The sequence below is a fragment of the Ceratina calcarata genome, unplaced genomic scaffold (genome assembly GCF_001652005.2).
Source record: "Ceratina calcarata isolate Rehan_Ccalc_2016 unplaced genomic scaffold, ASM165200v1 scaffold180.2, whole genome shotgun sequence".
Lineage (NCBI taxonomy): Eukaryota > Metazoa > Arthropoda > Insecta > Hymenoptera > Apidae > Ceratina > Ceratina calcarata.
In genome coordinates, this window is record NW_017139431.1 from 998,396 (window position 1) to 1,022,158 (window position 23,763).

At 41.1% G+C, this 23,763-nt stretch overlaps 2 protein-coding genes and 1 long non-coding RNA gene across 7 annotated transcripts in view; 1 reads left to right on the plus strand and 2 right to left on the minus strand.

Annotated features, from left to right (window-relative positions):
* The window catches only part of LOC108633032 (hemicentin-1), a 142,213-nt gene that overhangs the window by 96,596 nt on the left and 21,854 nt on the right, over positions 1 to 23,763 (minus strand). The gene's annotated exons all lie outside the window — the stretch shown is intronic.
* On the minus strand, positions 4,833 to 6,586 carry LOC113463892 (uncharacterized). The gene is made up of 2 exons (XR_003388749.1): positions 5,433 to 6,586; positions 4,833 to 5,347 (listed from the first exon to the last, which is right to left on the minus strand). It is a non-coding gene; the product is annotated as an uncharacterized LOC113463892 (long non-coding RNA).
* Positions 9,764 to 14,576, plus strand: LOC108633031 (uncharacterized). The gene is made up of 6 exons (XM_018037956.2): positions 9,764 to 9,862; positions 11,418 to 11,674; positions 12,555 to 12,818; positions 12,886 to 13,019; positions 13,114 to 13,279; positions 13,634 to 14,576. Exons 1-6 carry the CDS (start codon positions 9,853 to 9,855, stop codon positions 14,027 to 14,029), a joined length of 1,227 nt encoding a protein of 408 aa, XP_017893445.1. The 5' UTR covers positions 9,764 to 9,852; the 3' UTR covers positions 14,030 to 14,576.

A 23,763-nucleotide genomic window follows, 5' to 3' on the forward strand; every position in this document is an offset into this window, starting at 1 on the left:
CTTGTATCGTAATGTACTATTTCGTCTTTTCCTTTGGCTAACAGAACATCAGTTATATGTACATATATCAACGATTAAAAGAACTCGAAGAAACATGTCATTCAGTTCAGATAATCGTTGTTGAGTACCAGTTGTATAACATCGAAATAAACACTGGAATTCTTGGAAGGCAGAAACAAGTTCTACTAGTTGTTAACAAAAATTAACGTATGACGTACGATTTCCATCGCCGCGAATAAATGTTACAAGAAACGAGTGTCAACGTGGATTAACGGGAGCAAGAAGTCGAGTCAGAAAGGAAGCGAACGCAGGAGGGCCTTAAATTGCTGCTCGAATACGTTTCACGGTTATTACGAAGGGATTGTGCGGCTTGTACCTTACGCGCCACGTACACCCGATTCCTCTAAACCGAGCTAATTAATATTCTAAACACGCGTCTCCCCGCTTCCGTAATCGTTCGAAAATCCGGCAGCCGGCAACTTGCGAGGCGGCGAACAGATTAGAGCCGGTTAAGCTTCAAGGGGATATCGGAATATCAGCGTGCACGCGACGAAATAACAATGCGAACAGTGCGACGAAAGGGAGTTTAATCCCGTCGCGGCCTGCGTCATTCTAACGCCCTTAATTACGTGACAAAATGTTACCGAATTGCGGGATGGGATGATCGAAACTTCGGTCGGGACGCGGTAGGTAAGGGAACGGTGATTATTAAATCCTTTGCCGCAGATTCCGATAAACCTTCGATCGCGACGAACAGGCGCTCCCTAAGAGGAACGATATTCACCTGGTCGCTTTAACAACTAAGTACGGGACCGTTAGCTCATCTATTCACTGCGCCCGCTACGGTTTAATGTTATCCCTTTGCGGGGTGAACGTACAATCGAGCGCCTATCGGTCGGGCAGGGTATGCAAATGCGGATGCAGCGTGCTTATAGCTGCAAAGACCTGGCGAATGAACTGTGTAATCACATCGTTAAATATCAACTTCGGAAGGGATATCTTATTTTCATAAAGTGTTTTCAGTAGCTCAGCAAGAACCGGTTTCCTTCGTAACTAATAATCTTATCTACCCGTATCAAAGAACGGTAAGGGAACGTAGTGCAAAACTTATCTCTTTCTATAGCAAACAATTTTGAGAATTTTCTACAATAAATACTCCTAAAATTCCTGTAAAAGATCTCTTTCGGTATTTTGTTATGTTCTACTGCGAAAATCGACGTGTTTAACTAAATGTCGTATCTAAATTCGTTCGGCAAGACGAGAACAACAAGTGGTAATCGTTCGCCTGACGAAGTTTTCGGAGAGGATCCCGGAGTCAATGACCTGGATAGTTTAATCGATAGTTGGCTAGGGAACACACGACGTTCTAGGACGGCAGGATGGAAATCGCCGACACCTAACCGTAATCGAATATTAGCCAGCCACGGACGGTGATCAACCGATACAGAAGTCAGCATCGATCGATCGATGACGTGTACTTATCAGCGATATTAGCTTGTTAAATATTTGCGCCGGGTAGAACCGTCGACGTTGGCCGAATAGAAACTGTATTGTTTGAGCTTGGCTATTTGCCGTAATGTTGGTGAGGACCCGTGTTAGACGGGGCATTGTTCCACGTTGCTGGGATTAATCATAACGATGGCCGTGCAACCCGGGCACAAATTAATGCCCGCGATCACGTTGCACGGGGACGACGAGTTTTCCACGGCTGCGGAATCGATAACGAGACCAAACGAAACCGGATGCCGAGTATTAATCATAGGTATCTTGGATAATCTCACGAATTTCGGATGGAAGATAGAGTTTGGTTCCAAGGGAACCGGCTAAAACGGAGAACGTCATCTTCAGCTCGACCTGGCCTGATTATGTCCTATATTCCGATCGGTGACCCGGGAGCTAATGCACTGTCTTTAGATTTATGATATTCCCTGTCAAATGCAAATCTCGTTTAACCGTGGAGCCGGATAAAACTGGTAACAAGCGAGCTCAATGCCGGTTGATCGTTTCTGGTGTATAAAAACAGGAAAAATGAAAACTCGCGAGGCAATTGCTGTCTGTTCAGAAAAAAACATGTGCCAGCTTTTCAAGGTATAATTATCTGTTTCTGATAATAAATCATGACCAAGCAATTATTGTTCACATTACTCGAAAAGTGTGACGCCCATTATGGCGTATATTAAAAACCTAGCACTCACACTCAAGCATAGTTCTTGCTATATGCTCTTATTTATTTGCACATGATTCTCCAGCAGAGAATCAAGGTGTCGTGCTTATTTCAAATATAGTAATCGATATTATCGTCCTAAGAACCGCAAGACAATTTCAGATACGTAAGATGAGGTCCCTGCAGACGAGGTCTCTGATTCGGGAACGGAGCTCGTTTAGGAGCCAACGTCATTTCCGGAAACGGGAATCCGGTTTTCAGGAGATACGAAGCGTGATTGGACTTCCCAACTTAATAGCGATCGCCCGTTTATTTAGGCTTCTCCTAATAAATTTGATCGCACACAAAACTGATCCCCGTGAATCCCGTGACACGTGTCTCTCACTTACGATCATCCCTGCCTTCTACAAGAATGCCAATTAGTTTAAACAAGGATAAAATCATCGGGATTAATTAAATCCCTCACGATAACCGCTGCCGCAAAACCCGCGATTATCTCTTAACAAAAATACGAAGCGAGTAACGTTGCCTGTTACGTCGGTCACAACAATGTGATGCATCATAGTTCGTCGGCGTACAAAACTGACAATTAGATAATCTCGATTACGTAACAATGAATGTAAACGACGTTTTCGCGAATCATAGGATTAAACTGATATCCCGGCCATGGAAAATGAACGGGCGTAGTTACGCGTTGACCGAAAAAAGCCTGATACGGACGGTCATGAATGGCCAATTAACCGTGAAAATCATCTAATGGACCGTTTCGTTTTATAACTTCGTCCATTATCGGCGGGAAATTAATGTCACGAAGGAACGCGAGCCCCGTGCGTATTTCACGGATCTCGCTTCGATAAGAACCGCTTTTCTTGCTCGTTTCTCTCGCAATCGTTCCCAAGCATAATTCATCCCGGTATCCAAAACGAGCGTTAGTTTCTTTCATGGCTCGCAGCAGGGCTGCAAACTTGTACCCGATAACATGTGCGTTATCGCTATTTCGCCGTTTAGCATTACCAACGATTATTAAACCTTGAGCTCTTGCACTTTGGAGTTTCAATCATGCTATTTGTAAGTGCAATCGCAACTTGCACGATATCATGAAATGAAATATTGATCGATCATTCAAGATACGCTGATTGTATATACTCTGTTTAATCCTTCCTGATAGATCATGAAAATTGCACTAGAGCTATAAATCGCTGTAAATACAATTCCGCAAGTTTCTCAAATATTTGGTCGCCGATTAGAATTTTATGCGCCCCCAACGTTTTCAACTCGAGGAAATAATAATGAGCTATAAAGCACATCCTTGAGCTCGTGTTAACTTACCATACACGTTATCGACGTAAGCATAAAATCCTACTAATGTTTAGAATGTACAGATTTGAAACCACTGTTTCAAATTTTACGCGCATAATCGTGTAAGCGATAGTGTACATATTAACTTGAAACATGCTTGGTAGAGTGTATGCCCATACTAATTTGATAGATAAATGTAATCTTCTTGTTATTATCGGTGTACAATGCAAACACTATTTGTGAGAGTCATTGCACCACATACGAACGTAAAATATTAAATTAGTGTTAAATTAACGACTACATGTACATTTCAAAAATTTACATGTGCCAATAATGTGCATATATCAGTTTTAAATTACAATGCATACAGCGAGCAAATTTTATCTTACAGGCTGGCAGACGAATTTCGACGATCCGTACAGTGACCGACCTGTGCGTTATCAGTATTTAAAGTTTTACCGATAACGTATTGCAGAATAAATATCAGACTTTAATTAGCGGACAAAGCTAGAATTGTCTTAATTTCCATGCCGTTGCTCTTATTAAATAATATACGAGACGTCGTAAGCGCGATAATCTTGGCGAAGGAGAATAGCAACACGATGGAGCACGAGAGGGCGTAAATCAACAGTATCGTGACAATTAATAATAATCAACCTCTCGTTACAAGCAGTCCACGACGAACTCCTTTTTCTCCCCGTTTTAATACGTTATCAAGCGATGTTGTCACGCAGTAGGCTGTAACGCATTCCAGCATTTTTCCCGACAAACATATTACCGGTTGCAATTATTCGCGCGCAATACGCCCCGCGATAACGTAGATAACGGCGAAATGACGAACAACCGTGCGGAATTGAGTGGTTCCTGAAAACAAGCCAGTCTCTCTTCTTCCCGTATTTTTTTCGCCTTTTCTCCAGGCCCCCGTCCCATTTACCGACATCGACTGGAAATTTTGCAAACCCGGCAGGGGGTGATTGGATCGACTCCCCGAGGAAGGGCGCAGGGATGATAACAACAGCGGGCGGATTCTTCTAAAGTGCCCTAACAGGGGGAGAAAATATCGCGGCGGGCGATCATTTAAAAACATTTTCAAGGTATTCCATACAAAAATGTACGCTCAAGCGATATTCTAGTATTAAGCAACAAAAATCAATCATCTACAGTAGATAGAAACTTTTTGCGACGTACCCGTTATCTAATGTACGATGACGGAGTCTAGAGTACGTTTTATGGCACTCGATAGACTGTTGGCAGTTTAATTCTCGTTGATATTATTGCTGATTTGCTAGTCATTGTGTGCATACCAAACACAGTCTTGCTGACTGAGCAAACGCATCTTTACTTCCTGAATAATCGTGAACTTAAGATTCAGAGGAAGGAATATCTCTTTATTTTTTCTCAACTCTATTTACAGGTATTATGTTCCCTTAGGAAAAGTGGGAAGATTCGAAAGGAAAACTGCCAAATATAGAAGTGAATTTAATAATGATGGAAAATTAATATTCGACGTCGAAGTAATAAGAGGAATTGTTCAAACGTTTCAAAGAAGTCGTACTTCCTTTTCCTGCAATTAGGAAAGGAGTACGTAGTTCTTTTTACCCGGAGTACAATTGTCTTAAACACGAGGAGCGAACGACTCGATAGTCGGGTGAAAGGCTCACGGGGACAGCGGGAATGGACTAAGAAGACTTGGAAGGGTCTATACACGACTGGGATACGAGAGGGTGGAAACGTAACGACTGTATTCAAGCGAAGTGCTCGCAATCGCGGGCGTTTCGCGACGACTTAGCGGCAGCCTCTATTGATATTTGAACGTCGATATTTGAACGTGCCGGACGATCGGCCCAAGTCCGTACCTGCTCTCAGGATCGCATCGTATGATCGCTATAATAGTAAAAGTTTATGTTTGGGCAGTTACTCGGAGACTGGCGAGTTACAAATACTACCGGGACGAGCAAAGGGCATGTACCTGTATGCGGCGTTACGCTTTGGACCAACAAGAATTGATGCTACCTTTCCGGTTCCTGGTAATACGGTAGGTAGCCGGATATTCCCAGGAAACGATCCTTTCGGGAACAGTTCTTTTTTATTCTCGGCTAATGGATTCTTTGTTACTACTCGTTCATGGAGGAAAGAAGTAATTATGGTACGGTTGGATTTTTCACAAAACTTTCACTAAAGAGGGACTGTTAGATTGCGCAATTCGCACAATCAACGATTCATGCTTGACACTCTCAACTCCAGTCATATGACACCTTTTATCATCGTCTGTAATCTTTGATCGAAAAATCCAATTTTGGTAAAAATAAAATCCTCTTTATAGCTTGTTTACTTAAGTGATTAGCGATTGAGCACATTTTATATCCGTATACGATACTAGAACTGCTTTTGAGATCGATTATCTACGAAAGCGACGGTAACGTTCTGCTGTCAGCCGTTCGTGCCGTTTCACAAATTGCGTCATATATATTCCATGGATTTAAAGCATCATCCAACGACCGTACGGCGATATCGATAAAACGGAGCGATTGTAAATTCACTCCGTACACGGCAATATAATTTTTCATTGCGCAATTGCTCGATAATTCAACGCAACGCGTGTATCAAAGCGTGACCCGTATAAATTGCAACGTTTCTTTTTTATCCCCTCCTCCCGTGCTCCGTTAATTTCAGAATCTGTACCAATGCTGCGTAACAAGACGTCGAATAGCTGATTGAATCGACGAAAATTATACACGTCGAAGTCAATTAACGGCCGATCGTATTTATTTCCGAGAAACGTTAGAATTAATCCCTCATAGATGCGCGGGAGAGTAATCATCCTGATTGGGTCACAGTCCTCTGAATTTACGAATCACCGCTGAATAAACCAACTGCTTGGATGTCATAGACATACTGAATTTACGAATCACTGCTGAATAAACCAACTACTTTGGTACCATAGACTAGCGGTAACTGATGAACTAAAGAGTTTAACCTTCAACGGAGCGAAAATTGATTCAATTTCAACTTCTCGTTTTAATAAATCATCAACCATTGAGCAGATGAACAGATTGCATGTGTGTATCCAACAGTAGCTCAAGGCTGATTCGCTTTGAGTGACGTAACACTTCACACGTGCCTACAGATTGTATAATAGTGACAAGAGCATTTAATGATTACTTTCTTTATATGATTCTAGGAAGTAAACTAACGATCAAGAGTACAGTCGTATGGGAATAGACAATACATTTACATTTTAGTACGTTACTTATTAACATGAATGTTATTTTATCGTATTACATATTGATATATTCTTACTGTTTGTAAAGAGATAACGCAGTGATAAAGCAATTTATGCAACGAGGAAACACAATGTATCCCTGCCAAGTGTTTAACAACTAAGAATAGAGTAATCACTAGTTAATTGCCATAAAACTACTCGATGATTTAAAAAACAGTAAATGGAGTTGGGCGGTGGCATATTTTCTGCCGAGTGTACTTGTATGCCTCTAGGCATTCATTCCTCGACGTGCAAATATTGAACCAGCAAATTCTAAAATTGATTGTCACGTGGACATGGCCGATTCCCAGGTAGCACGTCTCTCGAACTCTTCGAGGTTGTACCAATACTTTACTCCGATTACACAATTTTCGAAACAGATTTACAAAAAGAGTCCTAAGTGAAGCTGAGTTTGTACATACCAAGGTTTGCTGTGTATACAACGCACTGTGTCATACATGTACATATATATATATATGCAGGATTGATCGGGTTTAATTAAAATTTAGTATGACCAGCGGCAACTGATCACTGAATGATGTAATTGAAAACTAGCGGACGGTTCTACTTAATCGGCTCATGTAGATATATTCGACAGACAATAACTGGTATACCCGCTAGAATTCTAACAATAAAATTATACGCGTCTGTATAATTTTGGTCACAATCACGACAGCATTGTGATTTAGGCCACTGGAACTGTGCGTGCATTATCGGCTTTATCAGTATTATAACTACCGATTGAAGTGGAACGAAATAAAAAGGTCTCGCGCTCGAGATCTGAACGCTTCCTATTGTCTCAAGATAATGGAAGACATACATGTCCATAATTCTTCAACAATTATCTTATCACCGTGCTTGAATAAACATAAATCGAATGCTAACAAATTGGTATAAGTATACTATACAAATTAACGCTACTACTGTTGAGTGTTATTATATAATATTGAGTTTTGAATATTTATGTAATAAAGTGCTTATGTACATGCATGATGTGTACCTCAAAGATCTTTTAAATCTTTTAAGACTGTAAATCGTGGTGCTCCAAATTGAATCGATCTTTTCATCACAAGACTGCTATCAATTCCAACATCCTCTCACCGGTCACTTCAACGAGATAAAATTATCGCAGATAATCGATTACTATTACAACGAGTTGCGCAATATTACAGACTCTATATCTGTAAAACGGTTGCGAGAAGTTACGCCAAGATTAGGTATAAAACCTTTTATCATACATGTATTGCACGCGTTATGCGTTGTTATGAAACCTTGTAACAGAACGCGTGTAAAGATGACAATGAGAATAGTGACTTGCATACTGCGAGCGTCTTCGCGAATTCATTCCGAGCAGCTATTTCATAACAGAATCAATTGACTCCTCCGTAGAACCTAACTAACTATAAGTATTAGGATTAAACCATATTGCCGAGTTACGTAAAACAAGAGGAGTTCATGTGAGAGCACACGAGACCACTGAAACAGCCGCAACGTTAATTACTAGGATGTCTGATGATTAACACCGGTCAAATGACAAGATGTTTCCTTTGATAGTAAACACGAACAGCGATAGTGTATAATCACCGTTCGCCTACGACTTCAATTAGTGATGTTGCTCTTATGTCTTAGAACACGATATAAAAATGTAATTGAATGAAATATTATAAGAATGGGTACAGAATAGTGTGTAGTATAATATACAAGAAAATTATAACATACAATTGAGACAGTACTTTTTTCAGGCCTCTTAAATGACAATTTCCAATATAAAACAATTAGCGAGCTTAAAAAACAAACATATTATTCTACAATTCATTACATTATTTTATGTGAAGAAAATTCCGTTAAAATTTTACGTGATTTAATGTGTGATTTATTATATTACTCATTATATTCCATCTGGCCAAAAACGTTCACCTCTTCTCATCCACTTGTTAGTATCCTAAAACTTATGAATCAATCTGTACGATGAATGAACAGCACGCATGTTCTGAGACGACGGAGACAATGCGCAATTTATCGGTCGTTCTAATTGATTTCGGCCTATCAGATCATGGAAACAATGCAATCTCACGATGCAGCAGGAAAAGACGATATTCATTAATATTCAGCATTAAAATGGCGTAGAGTATCAGCGAGATTGGCGATCCGACGCGACGCGACGCATTGATATTCAGCACACTGAATTCTCTGCGCTGTCATTTCAGAACACTCGTTTCGCAACGAGCTAGATGCAAATCATAGGCAAATTATCCAGCGAGGCGATATAGTACGCCAGCATAAATTATAGGAGTCTCTTCATCAACAGAAATTATGACATCGCGACACGTGCCTCGAAATATTCTTACATTGCTTTGACCGGAGGATTATCGTACATACGATATTCCCTTATCTTTTCTAGGTGTACAAAAAATAAAAGTGCATAGATCGCCCAAGGTTATTGTACTAGTTCTCGTCATTACCTCGTATCTACTAGAAGTCTGGAAACGATTGTAAGAAGGTCAGGAGTTTATCTGCTAAAAACTTCAAATATTTTTGTTCAACATAATTTGATTCAGCAAAACTGCGAAAAACCAGTAAAAAGAGTACGAAGTGACTCAGTTGACAATCGACTAAATGACTGCTCAATTATCCTTCCGTCCTTTTTTCCAATGCGTTCCCAATAAGTCCCAACGTATAAATATCTGGTTTCCATCATCTTGCGCCTTCGTTGCCTACGTCCTATTTACTCTTACACGAGACATCGCTTCGCGAGACGCGATCTAAAAAACGAGTTGCACTTGAAGACAGACTGACTGAGCAATCAAGCAGATCAAGCACTACGTCATATCAATTCAACATTATTGAAAATGAAAAATTATTGCGATAGGAAAGATATCAGTGAACGTGTGTGCATACAAAATAATAGAAACGATAAGATCGACGAACGTTAGGCGTTCTTGGTTGATTGTTATCCGGCGGCGATAACGATGGATGACGTATGCGGTTTGTGAGGTCTCTCATTGGTGTATAAATAATGTGTCGACGTCCGTATAAAGCGCGAAACATCGGTTCCTAGTGGCTCACTCCAACCACGCAGTCTCCAGTGTAGTGATCATTATAAGGTGCTCCTTGAACTACATTTAGAATGTCAGCAGGTCAGTGTCAATCATCAATGACTAATTATGTTACATTTGTGAGTTTTCGTTTTTCGTCCTTGAATCTGGCCTGTTCACTCGTGTCCCCGAAACGTCACCAAGTGTACAAATGTTTTCTCACGAAGAAGACGATTATAACGATGATACCTGTTTTACACGTGTTTTTTTAAATAATTAATACTGCTGTTACGTGACAAATAATCGCATCCTTATTTAAACACAAGTCTATTGAGAATGTTGAAACGAAATTTTCCACAGAAAACGTTTAGTTTTGTGAGTCCATTGAAAAATGTATCGTTAAAGTGCGGTTTTATAATAGTTTATTTGGTTATTCAGGAAAACGATTTTAAATAGTGAAACGCATTTATGTTAGACGTGTGCTGAAGATAATTTATCTCCTTCATTTCAATTGCGTAATGTTTGCACATCCTTTACGTGCTTGAGATAATCATGAAATACTGTCAGACATTATCAAAGTAAACAAAAATGTTACTCATTATCCTATAGATTATTATGCAGTTCATTAGATGTTTTTAAACATTTAAACATGATTGAATTATCTTTGAGGTACTGCTTTCGTGAATGTGGATGCGTCGATCGAGGAAAGAAACGAAAATATCTACGTATACCCTAAAAAACGTTCGTTGACCTCGCCAGTGGCATAGTTATTCGTTATCTTCAATAATTAATCGGTCATTGTTTAGTGACGCGATTCAACGCGAAGCTTGACTTATGAAATGGTTGCAAGTACCGCATAAACCGTGAACCGTATTTTCCCTAACAGCCAACCTTATCTCCCTCCCTAGTCACCGACAGACTTACGCGTTATTCCATGTGACCATTAAATCTTTCGTTTAAATATACGTGGTGGGGTAAACTTCCCGAAGCCGGTACTATTAAAAAGTTTCGTGTACGCTGTGACCACCGATTTAAATCTTTCGGAACGACCGCGAACTTGCAGCTACGAAAGTTTCCGTCCTTTGAGGAAACACCCGTGTCCAGAGTGGAGTGAGAGGAGGGAAAAAATGTGGAAACGCGTCTCTTTGTTCGCGTTCCGGAGGGACCGGTCGTAAATCTCCTTAAAATACCGTGACTCTCGATCGCGTTCGATGGAATCTCGATCGGTGAAACGTGCCGTGTGGCGTGAAATGCGACGCGGCGTAAAAGAGAAAGGTAGAAATCAGAAGGAAAAGGAGAGTCCTCGTTCCATTACGTTCCTAATTGAAACAGCGATCTCGAACGCGAGAAACGTTCTCCGTGAATATCGGGAGTCAAAGGGCGAGCGCATAGACGAAGAAAGGAGAAAAGGGAGAAATACATATATACATACATATATATCTGTATAAATGGGTAGAGTAAGAGAGAGAGAGAGAGAGAGAAAGCGCAGTTGAAAGCGCAGAGAGGAAAGGAACGGGGAAGTGAGGAAGAAAGGAGAGCGTGATAAATCTCGCCGTGAACAATAAGTTGCCGTAAAGAATCGTTTCCGCGTTTCCTGGCGCGCGGCGAAGAACAATGATTTGTCGAGGAAATTCTCCAATTCCAATTCCAATTTCAGAAATGGCCCTAGAGACACCGTCATGGTTGAACATCGACTTCGCCGAGAGGATCCTTCGGTTGTCCGAAGACGACAGCACCATTCAGGTGATCGATGTATTTACAAAACGGGCTACCAACAAGGGTGACAACTACACTAGCGACATGATGAGGGTGACGATCGAGTTCTCCCGGAAACAGGGCGACAAGAGAGTTAACGATAAGAAGGCGCTCATCTTCAAATTCGAGCCGATGGAGGAAGGTCCCCGGCAAGATTTAGTAAGACGTTAAATATATCGAACAATTATTTTCGCAGGAATCCGAGACTTTTGTTTCGATTCACGGGAAACAATAGAGGAAATGTTATTTGTTATCGCTTCCTTATGGTACTCTTGACAAGTGGTTAGTAAATTTTGATGGTATCTTAGAGAAGAATTCTAATTATTCTTTTAAATTTATATATTCTATGCTATATTAGGAAATTGAAAAATATTAGAGTCTTCCCTATTCTCAATGCCGCAACGTATTTACACAGTATAACAAAGAACAGTAGACTCACTTACAGTACTAGCTCTGATGATCTCATGACCAACAAATTCGCCATGTTGTTAGCTGCACGCGGACTGAGTCCAAAGATAAAATCACCATCTTATATACTACAAGATCATGGATTAATCAGACTCGATTGTTATTGATATCATAATTATACAGATTATTATCGATACGATTACAAAAAGATAACTGATGTTTTATTTTAATTCCTCAAGGCAAATTTTGGAAAGATTGGCAGTTATTAATTATATTCGATGTAATTACAATTGAAATTAAATATTTACTAAACTTATTATTTTAAATAAAAATCTGGAATAATATTTATACTTTGTCAGCTTTTCGCTGGTTGCACTTCTGCACTCTTTAAAAAGGGACGATAGTAACCATCTTTCACTCTTTTTCTTAAATTATAAATATTTTTAAATATAGCTAGAGTCACGAATGTCCAATATCGTCATGTTATTGGTTGTGCGATTTTCTCATGTACGGAAGTCAATTATCACTACACTTTTTGACAGAGTGAACCTACTGTTTTTTCTTATATTGTGATACTTAAGATAATTATAGACACGATATTACAACTTATGTGCTGAACGTTTTATAAAAGATCAGGAAAATCCAAATCTTCGACACGGAGATCGCTATGTTGTCCGACACCCTGAAGAAGATGAACGACATGTTGGGCTGTCGGCTCGGTGCGCACATTTACCACGTCAGGATGGAACGACCACTGTGTTTGATCATGGAGGATCTGGCAACTCTAGGATTTCGTATGGCTAACCGTCAGCTCGGACTTGATTTGACTCACACGATGATGACTATTCGAGCATTGGCGAAGTTTCACGCGTCCTCTGTTGCTTTGTGCGAGAAGGTAAAGAAGTTCTTTAAATTTACAAACGAAGAAATGAGAATCCTGACGAAAGACATACCATTGATAGGAACCCAAGCAAAAAGCAATCTACTGGAAGGGAATGTTTAGTTCAGAATATCCTGAGGATATAGTAAATTTCATGGTAACGAGTTCCAAGGGTATAGCCGCGGAAGTAGACAAGTGGCCAGAGCTTGGAAAAAGGTAAAATTGATTTTTCATTTCCAAGGTCAAATGCGATTTAAGGATAAGAGCGAAATGAAGATTTCGATGTTGAACGTAATATTGGTATACGCAGGTATGGAGATAAAATTAGAAGTATTGTTCCAAAACTGTATGAAAAGAGTCTGGAAGTTATGAAGCGAAACGACGACGAGTTTAATGTCATCAATCATGGAGATTGTTGGGTTAATAATATGATGTTCCGATACGACGAAAACTCGAAGCCTATTGAGCATATTTTTGTAAGTATCAAACCTTTATGATGAACTCAGTAATAGGCGTCCAATATTCAATTCTAAAACTATCGCAAATTCAGTTAACCACCGAAAGAATAATTCAGTTATGTCCTTCCGTGACGGGGCACAATATGAATAATGCAATAAATCCAATTCGATCGCGTTTAGGTATTACATTCCTGAACTGACGGTCCAGAGGAGAGCGCGTGCTCGCAAACTCTCTACTGTGACGATTTCCTAAACACGAACTTCGCACACTTCTTTCGCTGGGAACCTCGTGAACCCGTGTCGCGCGCACATTTCATTTCCAATTCAATTCGCTCCGCCTTGAATCGATCGAGATTCGAATTGACATTTCAGGTGGATTTCCAACTGTGCGTCTACAATTCACCCGCGATCGACCTGCACTATTTCCTGGCTACCAGCCCGTCCGAGGAAGTTTACACCAATCACCTAGAGGAAGTGAAGGAGGAGTACCTGCGTACGCTCACGTTGACCATGCAAAAACTCAACTGCAAAACGTCGCCGCCTACCATGGATGAGTTGAAAAGAACCCTGAAAGAACGAGCGTTCTATGCGCTGGTAGCATCGTTCACTGTTTTGCCATTAGTTGTGGCCAACAAAGAGGACGTGATAGAGGTCGACGAATTGGTGAACAAAGATGCGTCTTTAACATATTTAACCGGTGAACAGCTCCGGAAGATACTGACGCGAAGAATACCAGAATTTGACGAATTAGGCCTGTTAGATCCGTAAATTCGATGTTTCTAATAAGATATTAGAAATTCAAATCGAGGGAAAGTTAAATGAAAACCGCATGTGCTAACTGCGCGACTTGGTTTATATTGAAGGCTGTGGAATCCCAATTAGCCAATTGAATTACGATGCTGACATCAATCGATCGAGATTGTTCAGTTTTTATACACTTTTTACTACGGAACGAGAGTTTAACGGTATTTCTAAGTAATGTAAGATAGAGTCAATCTTAGAGCACAAACATGTGTAATTCTAACATTTATAAAATCTGACGACAATCATTGCAGAGTTTTATTATTAAATTCTCTGAGAACAAAACATGGAGTAACAGTTGCAACGATAAGAACGTTTGACTGAGAAAAATGACAAGTTTGTGTTCTAGGATTAACCAGCAAAAGAAAATATGTACGTCGGAAATGGTCTTCCGTGTTAGCCGAATAGTACAAATTTAGTAATATACTTTACAACGTTAATCAACTACTGTGACGATTTCCTAATGGGGCATGCCATCATCGGGCATGTAGAATAAACAAGGTATTAAGCTAGATACATACATTAAAAATAAGTATTCCCGTACTGATTACTAAATCAGTAAACGACGCGTAGATCACTTTGTACAAGAAATACCACTTTCACGAAATAGTGTAAATAAAATCATGGATGGTCTTCAGTATTTTCTCTTTATTATCCTTATTTTCATCAACTCATAATCTAGTAATAATGGAAATCGTAGAAATTCTTTTATGAGAACGATCTAGTATTTTCAATCAGTTTATGTATTAACCAGTATAAAACTACATATAAAATAGAGTTCAACATTCAGTCTAGCAAGATGAATATCTATACGATTTTTATTTTGCATATAGTACAAATTTACGTAGATTTGTAAAAACGAATTTAATTAATATTTACAATTAAAATATGTGCAGTAATAGATCTTCGTAACGTGTAACTTTATAAATTCCGTTCATAAAAAAGAGGATCGGGTAGTTATGCTCCGGTTTAATTAATGGCCGAGTCTTCGATGAACTCGCGTACCTCCTCTCCTATATTACTCACGCTGTCATCGAAACAGTCATTGCGCTGCATGCGTAAATTTTTGCCTGTTATAACGCGGAAAGATTTAGGGGCGAGTCGCACTTTCACGACGTGCAAACGAAAACGTGTCGCGGTGTTTCGAATAAATGTCCCTGTCACGTTTCCTCGCGTATACCGCATGACCGTTTCAGTCCAAACAAAGAGAGTGAGAGGCTCGCGCGATGAAATTGCTGTTGAACATGCGTTGCACACTGTGCATATCTATTTTATGGATTAATTGCGCCTCCGCAGCGGCGCGGCGCGGCGCGGTGCGACGCCCGCGGGACCAACGCCGAGCAAATCCATGGAACGGCGGGGCTGGGGAATGAAAAAAATATGCAGTACATTCTCGCGACGCAACGGAAATTGCTCCTAATTTTCGGTCGATTTCCTTTAATTAACGACGGGCAGGTTTTTCGCATGAAAATTAGCTCGCGATGTTCGCACCGATTAAATTGTAACATTGAATGAATTTCTCGAAATTGTAGACGATCATTTAATTGTTCTGTCGAATGAAATTGTAATTACATTTGTCGGAAAATGTCTGATCAAATGACTCCTCCTAAAATGCCTAATATATGAACAGAACAGATGGTAATAAAATTCTCATGAGTATATATTGAAATAGCTGACTGGGAATAATTGCAAAGCGTAATTAAACGTGGGCCAGAAACAACAGTGGAATGTGAGCAATAATTATTATCGACGATAAAGTCCAAAATGCAAAAATTAAGGTCAATTATACAAAAATTACATTCTTCCTCCACTCTCGGAATTAACGAACAATTAAACGTAAATGTGGGGAAAAGAGTAACAAATGTGCTCAGCCAGTTGAATGTTAAATGAAATATAGGTAAGTGAATTCAGTATATTGATTTCATAAAGAGGAAACGCGACACACTGGCAAAGCACCTGCGTAACGAGCTTGATTCAAAGGATGATTTGTACAAATCACGACCGCTTGTACCACTCGATTGCGAATTACTTATATCAAAGGAACACGTATACATGGAATTCGTAGAATTGTTGCACAAGCAAATTGCAGAATGATTCGACGATTTCCGCATCAAAGCAAACTCTTGTCCTATTCTATGTGCTTGTCTTCGAATGTTTGCACAATATGTAATGATTACCGTTAATACCACTGTCGGTGTGAATCGGTTATCAATGCCGCCCGACCTAATCGGAAGATAGACTTCCATACCAAAAGTTTTGTACGCAAACAAAGCCTAATCTCTGCTCTCGATCGAAACAAGATTAGGATTGTCCGATTTCAATGATTTATCCGTCGGGTCGTCGACCTCATCGATTGTTGAGTCTGACCGCAGATATTACTGCGGGCCGTGCGAAAACGCGTAGATTCTGTGTACATCGACGCAACGCAACGGCGGGCATCATGGAGAACGCGATTAACTCTGAAAGCTAATTAATATCTTCGCAACCCTGGGACACGCGTCCCGCCTTGCAATCAAATTGAACTCGTGTTCGTATGTACGTGCGCATATTTATGAACGTGCGTGTACGTGACGCGAAACAAACGATCAAATTAATCATCCGGCGATTCCTATCTCCGATACGCACCTATTACCTATTATGTACTTATACCGATACCAACCGTGATTAGTCGAAGTTTCCCTACTCCACGCCACGATTCCCAACTTTCCCAAAAATATTTTCTCCTACGCTTGATTTTAATCTGATTCTAATTTCATTGGACGAACATCGTTTATCTCGTGTTTATCGATCAACGCATGTAGTACCTAATCTTATGATCCTCCGCTACTCTAGTTAGAAATAATCCGATTTAACTATCGAAATACAGAATCTCGGTAGATATTGACGAGTTATTACTGTAATTAACTACTATCGATTATTGACTAAAAAAGTGTAATACACTTTAGTCTCAATTGTAAAACTTCTTCAAAATAAAGATAGAAAGTATTTTTAAGTATAAGACTAGTATTATTTCATTACCACAACGTAACAAGAGCACATCATTTTTAATCAAGCGATTAAAAAAAGCGTTTGCCTTTCGACTATTTAAAAATAAGAATAAAATTTTCTTCCTCCCCTCGTTCCGTTTCGTCTGCTGCTACAAGTGCAATCATTTCCACGGGGACAAACAGGGTTGGCAATAATCGATAGAGAACCTTGAGAGGAGTTCGTTGCGTCCGTAGGTAGCGACGAACTAACGACGAGGTACGGCAGACATATTGTCCAATAGAATAAGTAATAGGCAATCTCGATAACAAATAAGTTGTTGCGGCAATGTCATTAGTCAAAGTCCTTCCGCCTTGCTATGCACTGATAAAATGACACCCTCAACGACTATCAGTCATGTCCCTCATCACGGTTGCAACCCGTAAAACGCGAAACGTTGACGAGGAAATTTTATTAGCCTCTTCACCGTGAATTAATTTCCACGACAAATCACTGTACGATGAATTAATGATTATACACAAGATACATGACATCGTATTTGATAGCGAACACTGACTGACAATTTTTAACAGTAGACAAATGTATTAGCAATTGAAATTAATATTGTCACAATAAGAAAATACGATAGATCTTTTCGTGACAACTAGGGGATGAACAAAGAGGTTAAACAGTGTCTGTGAAAAAATATAAATTCCCCGAAATGAATTCTAAGATATTCTCTGACGGTTCTCTGGAGAGGGGGAAATTTCAGGCTGAACGGGGAACCGCCGCAAAAACCCTTTTGCGGAGTTCATCGCTTAACCCCTTCCCGGTGACATGGCGGGGCCACGAGGGCTAGTGAGCCGGGAAATTAATAGAAGAGTAAAAAAGTGTGGGCATCGAGAAAGGGGATGAAAGCGGGAACACGAAAGAAGGCAGAAGTAGAAAATGACTGCCATTCCGGCGAAATTGAAGCGCGCGTTGTCGGCGCTCGTCTAACAACTTCCCGCGAACTGTCGTTCAACGACGTCATATATTCCCTGCCTTTGTCTCGAGCAACTGATGCGGTATCACGTGTATAAAAGTAATATCTGCTATCCCGGTACTAGTCAAAGGGGTTTCTCTTCCTCTTCCCGCGTTTGAGTTATAACGCCGCGCGCTGGTGTACCCAGTACCCACACGATTGAGAGGGACAGCAGCAGATAAGAGGAAGAGGAAGATAGTCTCGAGAGGAAGCGAGACCCGGGTCTGTATATACACGTATAGTACAGTCTCTGCGTGTGTGCCCGCTTGTCAGGGACAGAGGGTTGATAAATGTCTGTTGATCCCACCCCGCCGTTTTCGCCGGCATCTCGACCACCGACCCGAGTCATCCACCACGGTCACAATCATCCCGGCGTCGGGGTATTCATAAACTAGTCAGACAACGCGAACGAAACTTTGCGCGACGCGGACCGCGCCGATGCTCTGATACGAAATAATGGTGACTGTACGGTAATGAAGATCATGCATGTCCACGCTAACGCATACTCGGCGGTGGTTTCCGCAACAACGACGGCCAGTTCTAAGTACTTTCACTCGTTTGACTCAGGTTTCGCTATACTGTTTACGAGAGGCGCGCACAAACTATCTCGCGTGCAACGATCAAAGGGTGTAACGAAACGAAACGAACGGCAAAAACAACGGTGTACAGGAATTAATCGTTTTTTAACCTTCGGCAAGTTACACGAACGAAAAATAACCATTTATTTCTATTACTTTCAATTTGTGCTGTAACAGAGGCTCGATCTGAACGATCCTCCAATGACCGATTCGATTATAATCAAGGGAAATCGGGCGTCGTTACACAATCGGGCCATCGTCCGCGAAGCACTGATTTCGGGGGCGTAGTAGGATGGATGGCTGCGAACAGGATGGCCAACGGGGAATGGCACGGGGGACAGGGCAGAATAAATAAACGCCATAATTCACGTTCAACAGTTACGAACGGTTCAATTCGCAATTGGAACCGGTCCAACCGGCAGGATGCGATATAGACGAGAGGGCCCGGCCAAATCCGTGAGGTGCAGGGGAGTTTCGAGACCGAGTAGAGGTGCAGAGGGGAGGCGATGGTAGAGAGAGGGAAGGCGAGGGAGAGAGCTGGTAGGTAGCATTACACAGCGACGGGACAAACAGCTCGTCGCTTCTGTGTACAACGACGAACGTTCCCTTGAAATTAATTTAAAAGGCAGTATTTCCTGCCGCGAGCTTTACACCTGCATAATCTCGCACCACACTAGCTATTCCGGGACCGTTCCTCATCCGACCAGCCCTTTACCCAACCCTCCTTGTTGCCAGTTCAAAATAAGTGGATTACGTTAACTTGATAAAGCGAGGATCACGTTTTATCGGGTTAAAGAAAAACCCTTTCCACCAACCTGCCCTCTCCCTCTCCCTATTCCTTCTCCGTACCGTCTTCGTCTCACGCTGCTCCTACTTCGTCTCTTACCTTGCCTTTTCCAATTCCTCTTTGTTTGCGTATTGCGCCATGGCCTGCTACGCATTTCTGTTCCGCCTTTGCGTTCTAGCCTAGTTCCGTCGTCACATCCGCGCGAACGTTTCTCGCCTTATCTAATTTAGTTTAAACGAGTTAAGTCTATCTCCGAGCAAGTTCCGTGTATCCTCCACGCCTGTTGCCAACTTCCAATCGAATTAAACAATGAGACGGGCCGCATATTTCGTTCAACTTGCGCCGTTAATGTTTAATTGGACTGTTACCCCTAGTGGCCACGCCGGTGCCGGGACGCGCCGCGTCCATGTTTGTTGCGATGCAGAATCTTCGCTCTCGCGAGATCCTCGCTCTACTACCTCTCTGATTAATTAATATTGCATAAACTAATTACTCCGACATATATACTGTAACGTTTAATGTTCTGCCCAGCGAATTTTACTCAACGAAATTCGTACAACGAGACACTGTTGGGGAACCGTTTACCACTTCGAGCCTGCGCTTGTTGAGGATGTATTGGCTATACAGTCAGTCCCAAAAGTTTATGTACTTTAGAAACGCACTTTTTAAAAAGAAATAAGACGTCGGAAGAACATTGCTAATAATAGAGAACAAAAGAAATTTTTCGATTTTTCCGAGATTTTCTTCAGATTTCGCGAAATTTTCGTTTTTTGCCAATAATTCCTAAATTTGATTTATGGGAAAATTGCATAGGACCTTTCTTGTAGAGGATGACGAGATCTACAATTTCTGTATAAAAGTTTTTCGTTAGCGTCAATGCTTAATTAGATATTTCCTTCTATACTTTTTAGCACGTAGCTATTTATTATTAGCATTATTCTTCCGACGTCTGAACTCTTTTTAGTTATAGGAAATGAGTTTTTCTAAGGTACATAAACTTTTAGAATTGACTGTATAGCCAATACATCCTTAACTATTGCGACGCGTTTGTCTGACGACTCGGCCGTGCTCTATCCGTTAAATCGTATTACGCTTCTACTAATTTCTCAACGCAATAATAAATCGACTATTACTTACTTTCAATTCTGTCGCTGCATAGGTTTAGTTTTAACAGCAAATTGCATTCGACTTTATCAACTCCTATATTCCGTCATCATGTTCGTCGCTTATTTACTAAAATGGCCAAAGAAAGCCTGGGTCTCGGAATAGTGTCTGCTAGGACAAAGTGATAATCACCTGTTTCGCGTAAGTCACATCTTTTTGCCGGGGAAAGTGTAACCGAGTTAGCCGCGAACCGTGCTGATAGAGCGCGCATTACGTGCATCGGATGCTCGATGCAGCAGTTTCCGTGGAATAGCAAACCAGATATAGCGCGCGACAAAGCTACGGCGAAATTAAGCGTGCACACTTTTTACCCTGGTGTATGCCCGCGAATAGCGAGCGCAAATTGAAATTGTTTTGTGAAGTGGTGGTGGTGGATGGGGGCGGGGGAGCGGGGCGATAGTGTGTAACAGAGGGCACAAACTTGACGCGAACGGAGGGACACGAAAACGCGACCGAGATAAATTTTTCCATGCAACACCGCCGCAATATAATTTTTCTTTTAACGGTTACCGGCGAACCGCGAGATATGTTAATAGAGAAAGAATGAAGGGGCCGTAATAGGAATCACCGAATATTTAAAAACGTTCCTCTCTTGGCTCGAGCCGTTTTAATTACACGCGTTTTCACATCTAACCACGACTTATTCCTCCGGCTCTGTAATATTAAATTGCGCAAAAACCTCCATCCTTCCACTCGAGAGGGATAATGAATTTTATTTAACCTTGCCTAAAGTTATATCAGTCTTTCGAGTTGTTTCCTACTATGTTTCAAAGAAATTTGTCAACTTTTAGAAGTATTTGGATATTATTCGTGCGTTATTATATCAAAAGATGAATGATAAAGCCGGGTATTCATCTGAGCACGAATGCGAACGAGGCAAGGCGAGTCCGAACAAATGCCTCGTTTTGTCTCGTTTGTAAAATTTTTCTTCGCGAACGAAGTCTGCCGAGGCAACGAACGAGACAGTGATCCACAGCGAACGCAGTGAACGATGATCCAGCGAGATAGGCAAGGTACGTGGAACGTACACGAATGCCGTCCATACGTAACCAAATTTTTCTTTGAAGTACCGACTCCGATCGGCTCGGGTCCCGAATGCCTCAGTCTGTGCGGCGAACAGCCGAATGCAGTTTGCCGCGCCTCGGTTACACGTCCACATATGTATGCTCATTCGGCCTCGCCTTGCCTCGTTCGCATTCGTGCTCAGATGAATACCCGAGGGTATGACAATCGATAATAGAGCGAACCGTATTGGAAATGAATTGGAAGTACAAATGTCATTTGATATTCAAATAATCTTTACAAATCCGCGAAGTGAATCATCCATACATTTCTGATCGATTATTCTCGTATTTGCTATTATTGCAGAAAATCGTACCCGCTTTTATACACCCCACGCAAAGTCTCATCATATTTATCGACGATACGTCACACGCATCCATAACTACGGGTCGCGCAACTCAAATGGTGCGTGTTAGAGGGATGAAATCTTGAAAGCAATAATATTCACACCCCGATAGGGTCATCGTGCACAAGCAAGCGGCACTTTTTCGTCGATAATCCTCCCACCAAAGGGACGGTGGCACGTTGTGCTCCATCCTACCAGACCCGGTCTATCCGTGTGTCTGTAGGGTAGTTTATTATTCATTGGACTTGCATCCCCAACGTGGATAAACGGCACATTGTTTATGCATTAGTCTACGCCAGCCCCTGGCCATCTCTCGATCTGGCCATTGAGTAGATTCGGTCCTTTCTCACATTCGCGCCCATCAAACTTTCCCAGCTAATTGCGTGTGCATTTAATGAGATATTCCGATACAATGCGGCGAAATAGTTTTTCCGCGATATTAAGTACTCGTCGGGTTTCTTTATAGTACATCTCTTATACGAGAAAGTTTGCCTTGTAGTAAAGACTTTTTCCTATGTTTTTCTTTAGATTTAATGAGACATGTTGTAAGTATAATATATGTATAGGTGTTGCGTGACCAATCGTTTAGACTGTGATTCATAAGCGATAGTTGTATCAATCCTAATGAGATAATAACCATGTTTCCAAAAATCCAAAACACATTACTCACTTTCGGAGTTAGTCATAAAAACTAAAGTCGTCCTCTCCTCCGCCCCTCCACTAAAAGTAGAATATACATATACATATCCATATATGCATCTTTGCCAGAGATATCAGAAGGATTCAGACTATCGAGTTGAGAACTCAAATACTTATCGTTGACTCACTCTACATTCTTCTAAGGAGTTTAGTTGGTCTTACCAGTTGCCTTAATAAACCATTATTAACAAAAGTTGATGTTATTCCTACACTCGATTCCTAACAAGGGGTATTCATTTCATTTAATGTCTCTTGTATGAAACAGTTCTTAAATAATGTACAGTTTCGGGCATAAAAGAATTGATTGACTAAAAGAGGACGACCTATACTTTACTTGTAAATTAAGAGACAGTAAAGCTTGGAGAATCAGTCGTTGCAGCTTTTAAATAATCCCCTAACCAACGGGAGGATTCTTAATGACGCTTTTTACAGTTCGCGTTAATATACTTCTTGCAACAGAAGAATGTTATTTACGACGCGTTTCGCGATGGGAATAACGAATGAATCCAGGGCGAAAATTGAATGAAAGAAAGTAGCGACGCTGCGCGACGGTTTTTCCGTCATCGTTCGAATCAGACTCGAAGTCGTGGCGCTACGTGGCACGGATAAGAACCGAAGCGATTAATCACGAATTTCTGTCGCGGCCAATCGGACTACGGAACACAGCCGGGACAAAAGGAACTGGACCGACTCGTATGAATAAAATAACCATTAATTCGAATTTACGCGCGGGGGGGTAGCGAGTGATAAAATTCGGAGCGACGCGGACGCAATTTCGAAGAGAATTCCACACATCGTACCACGAAAAGGCGATTCGGAAATGTAATAAAGTTAACAAGCAGTCCAGCAACTTGAATCGTTCGCAGTCATTTCGTGTGCTAGACCACCACCTAGCGACTGCGTCACCGGTGACACATTTTTATAGAATTTCGCTGTTGATCTCGGTCGCGAGACCATTTTCAAAAAATGCACTCCAGGCTTATTAAACTCGCAGCGAGCTGTAATTTGCCGTTTGATGAAAGTCATTTTCGCAAGAAACTTATTAGAGAAAGTGCTCCGGTTTTCAAAACTCGAAAG

What these genes read in the sequence shown, in the direction of transcription:
- LOC108633031 (XM_018037956.2), top strand. An exon ending in AAGGTCCCCGGCAAGATTTA is followed by an intron (nt 11,675 to 12,554) that starts GTAAGACGTTAA and finishes GTTTTATAAAAG; the next exon opens with ATCAGGAAAATCCAAATCTT. An exon ending in AGCCTATTGAGCATATTTTT is followed by an intron (nt 13,280 to 13,633) that starts GTAAGTATCAAA and finishes TTGACATTTCAG; the next exon opens with GTGGATTTCCAACTGTGCGT.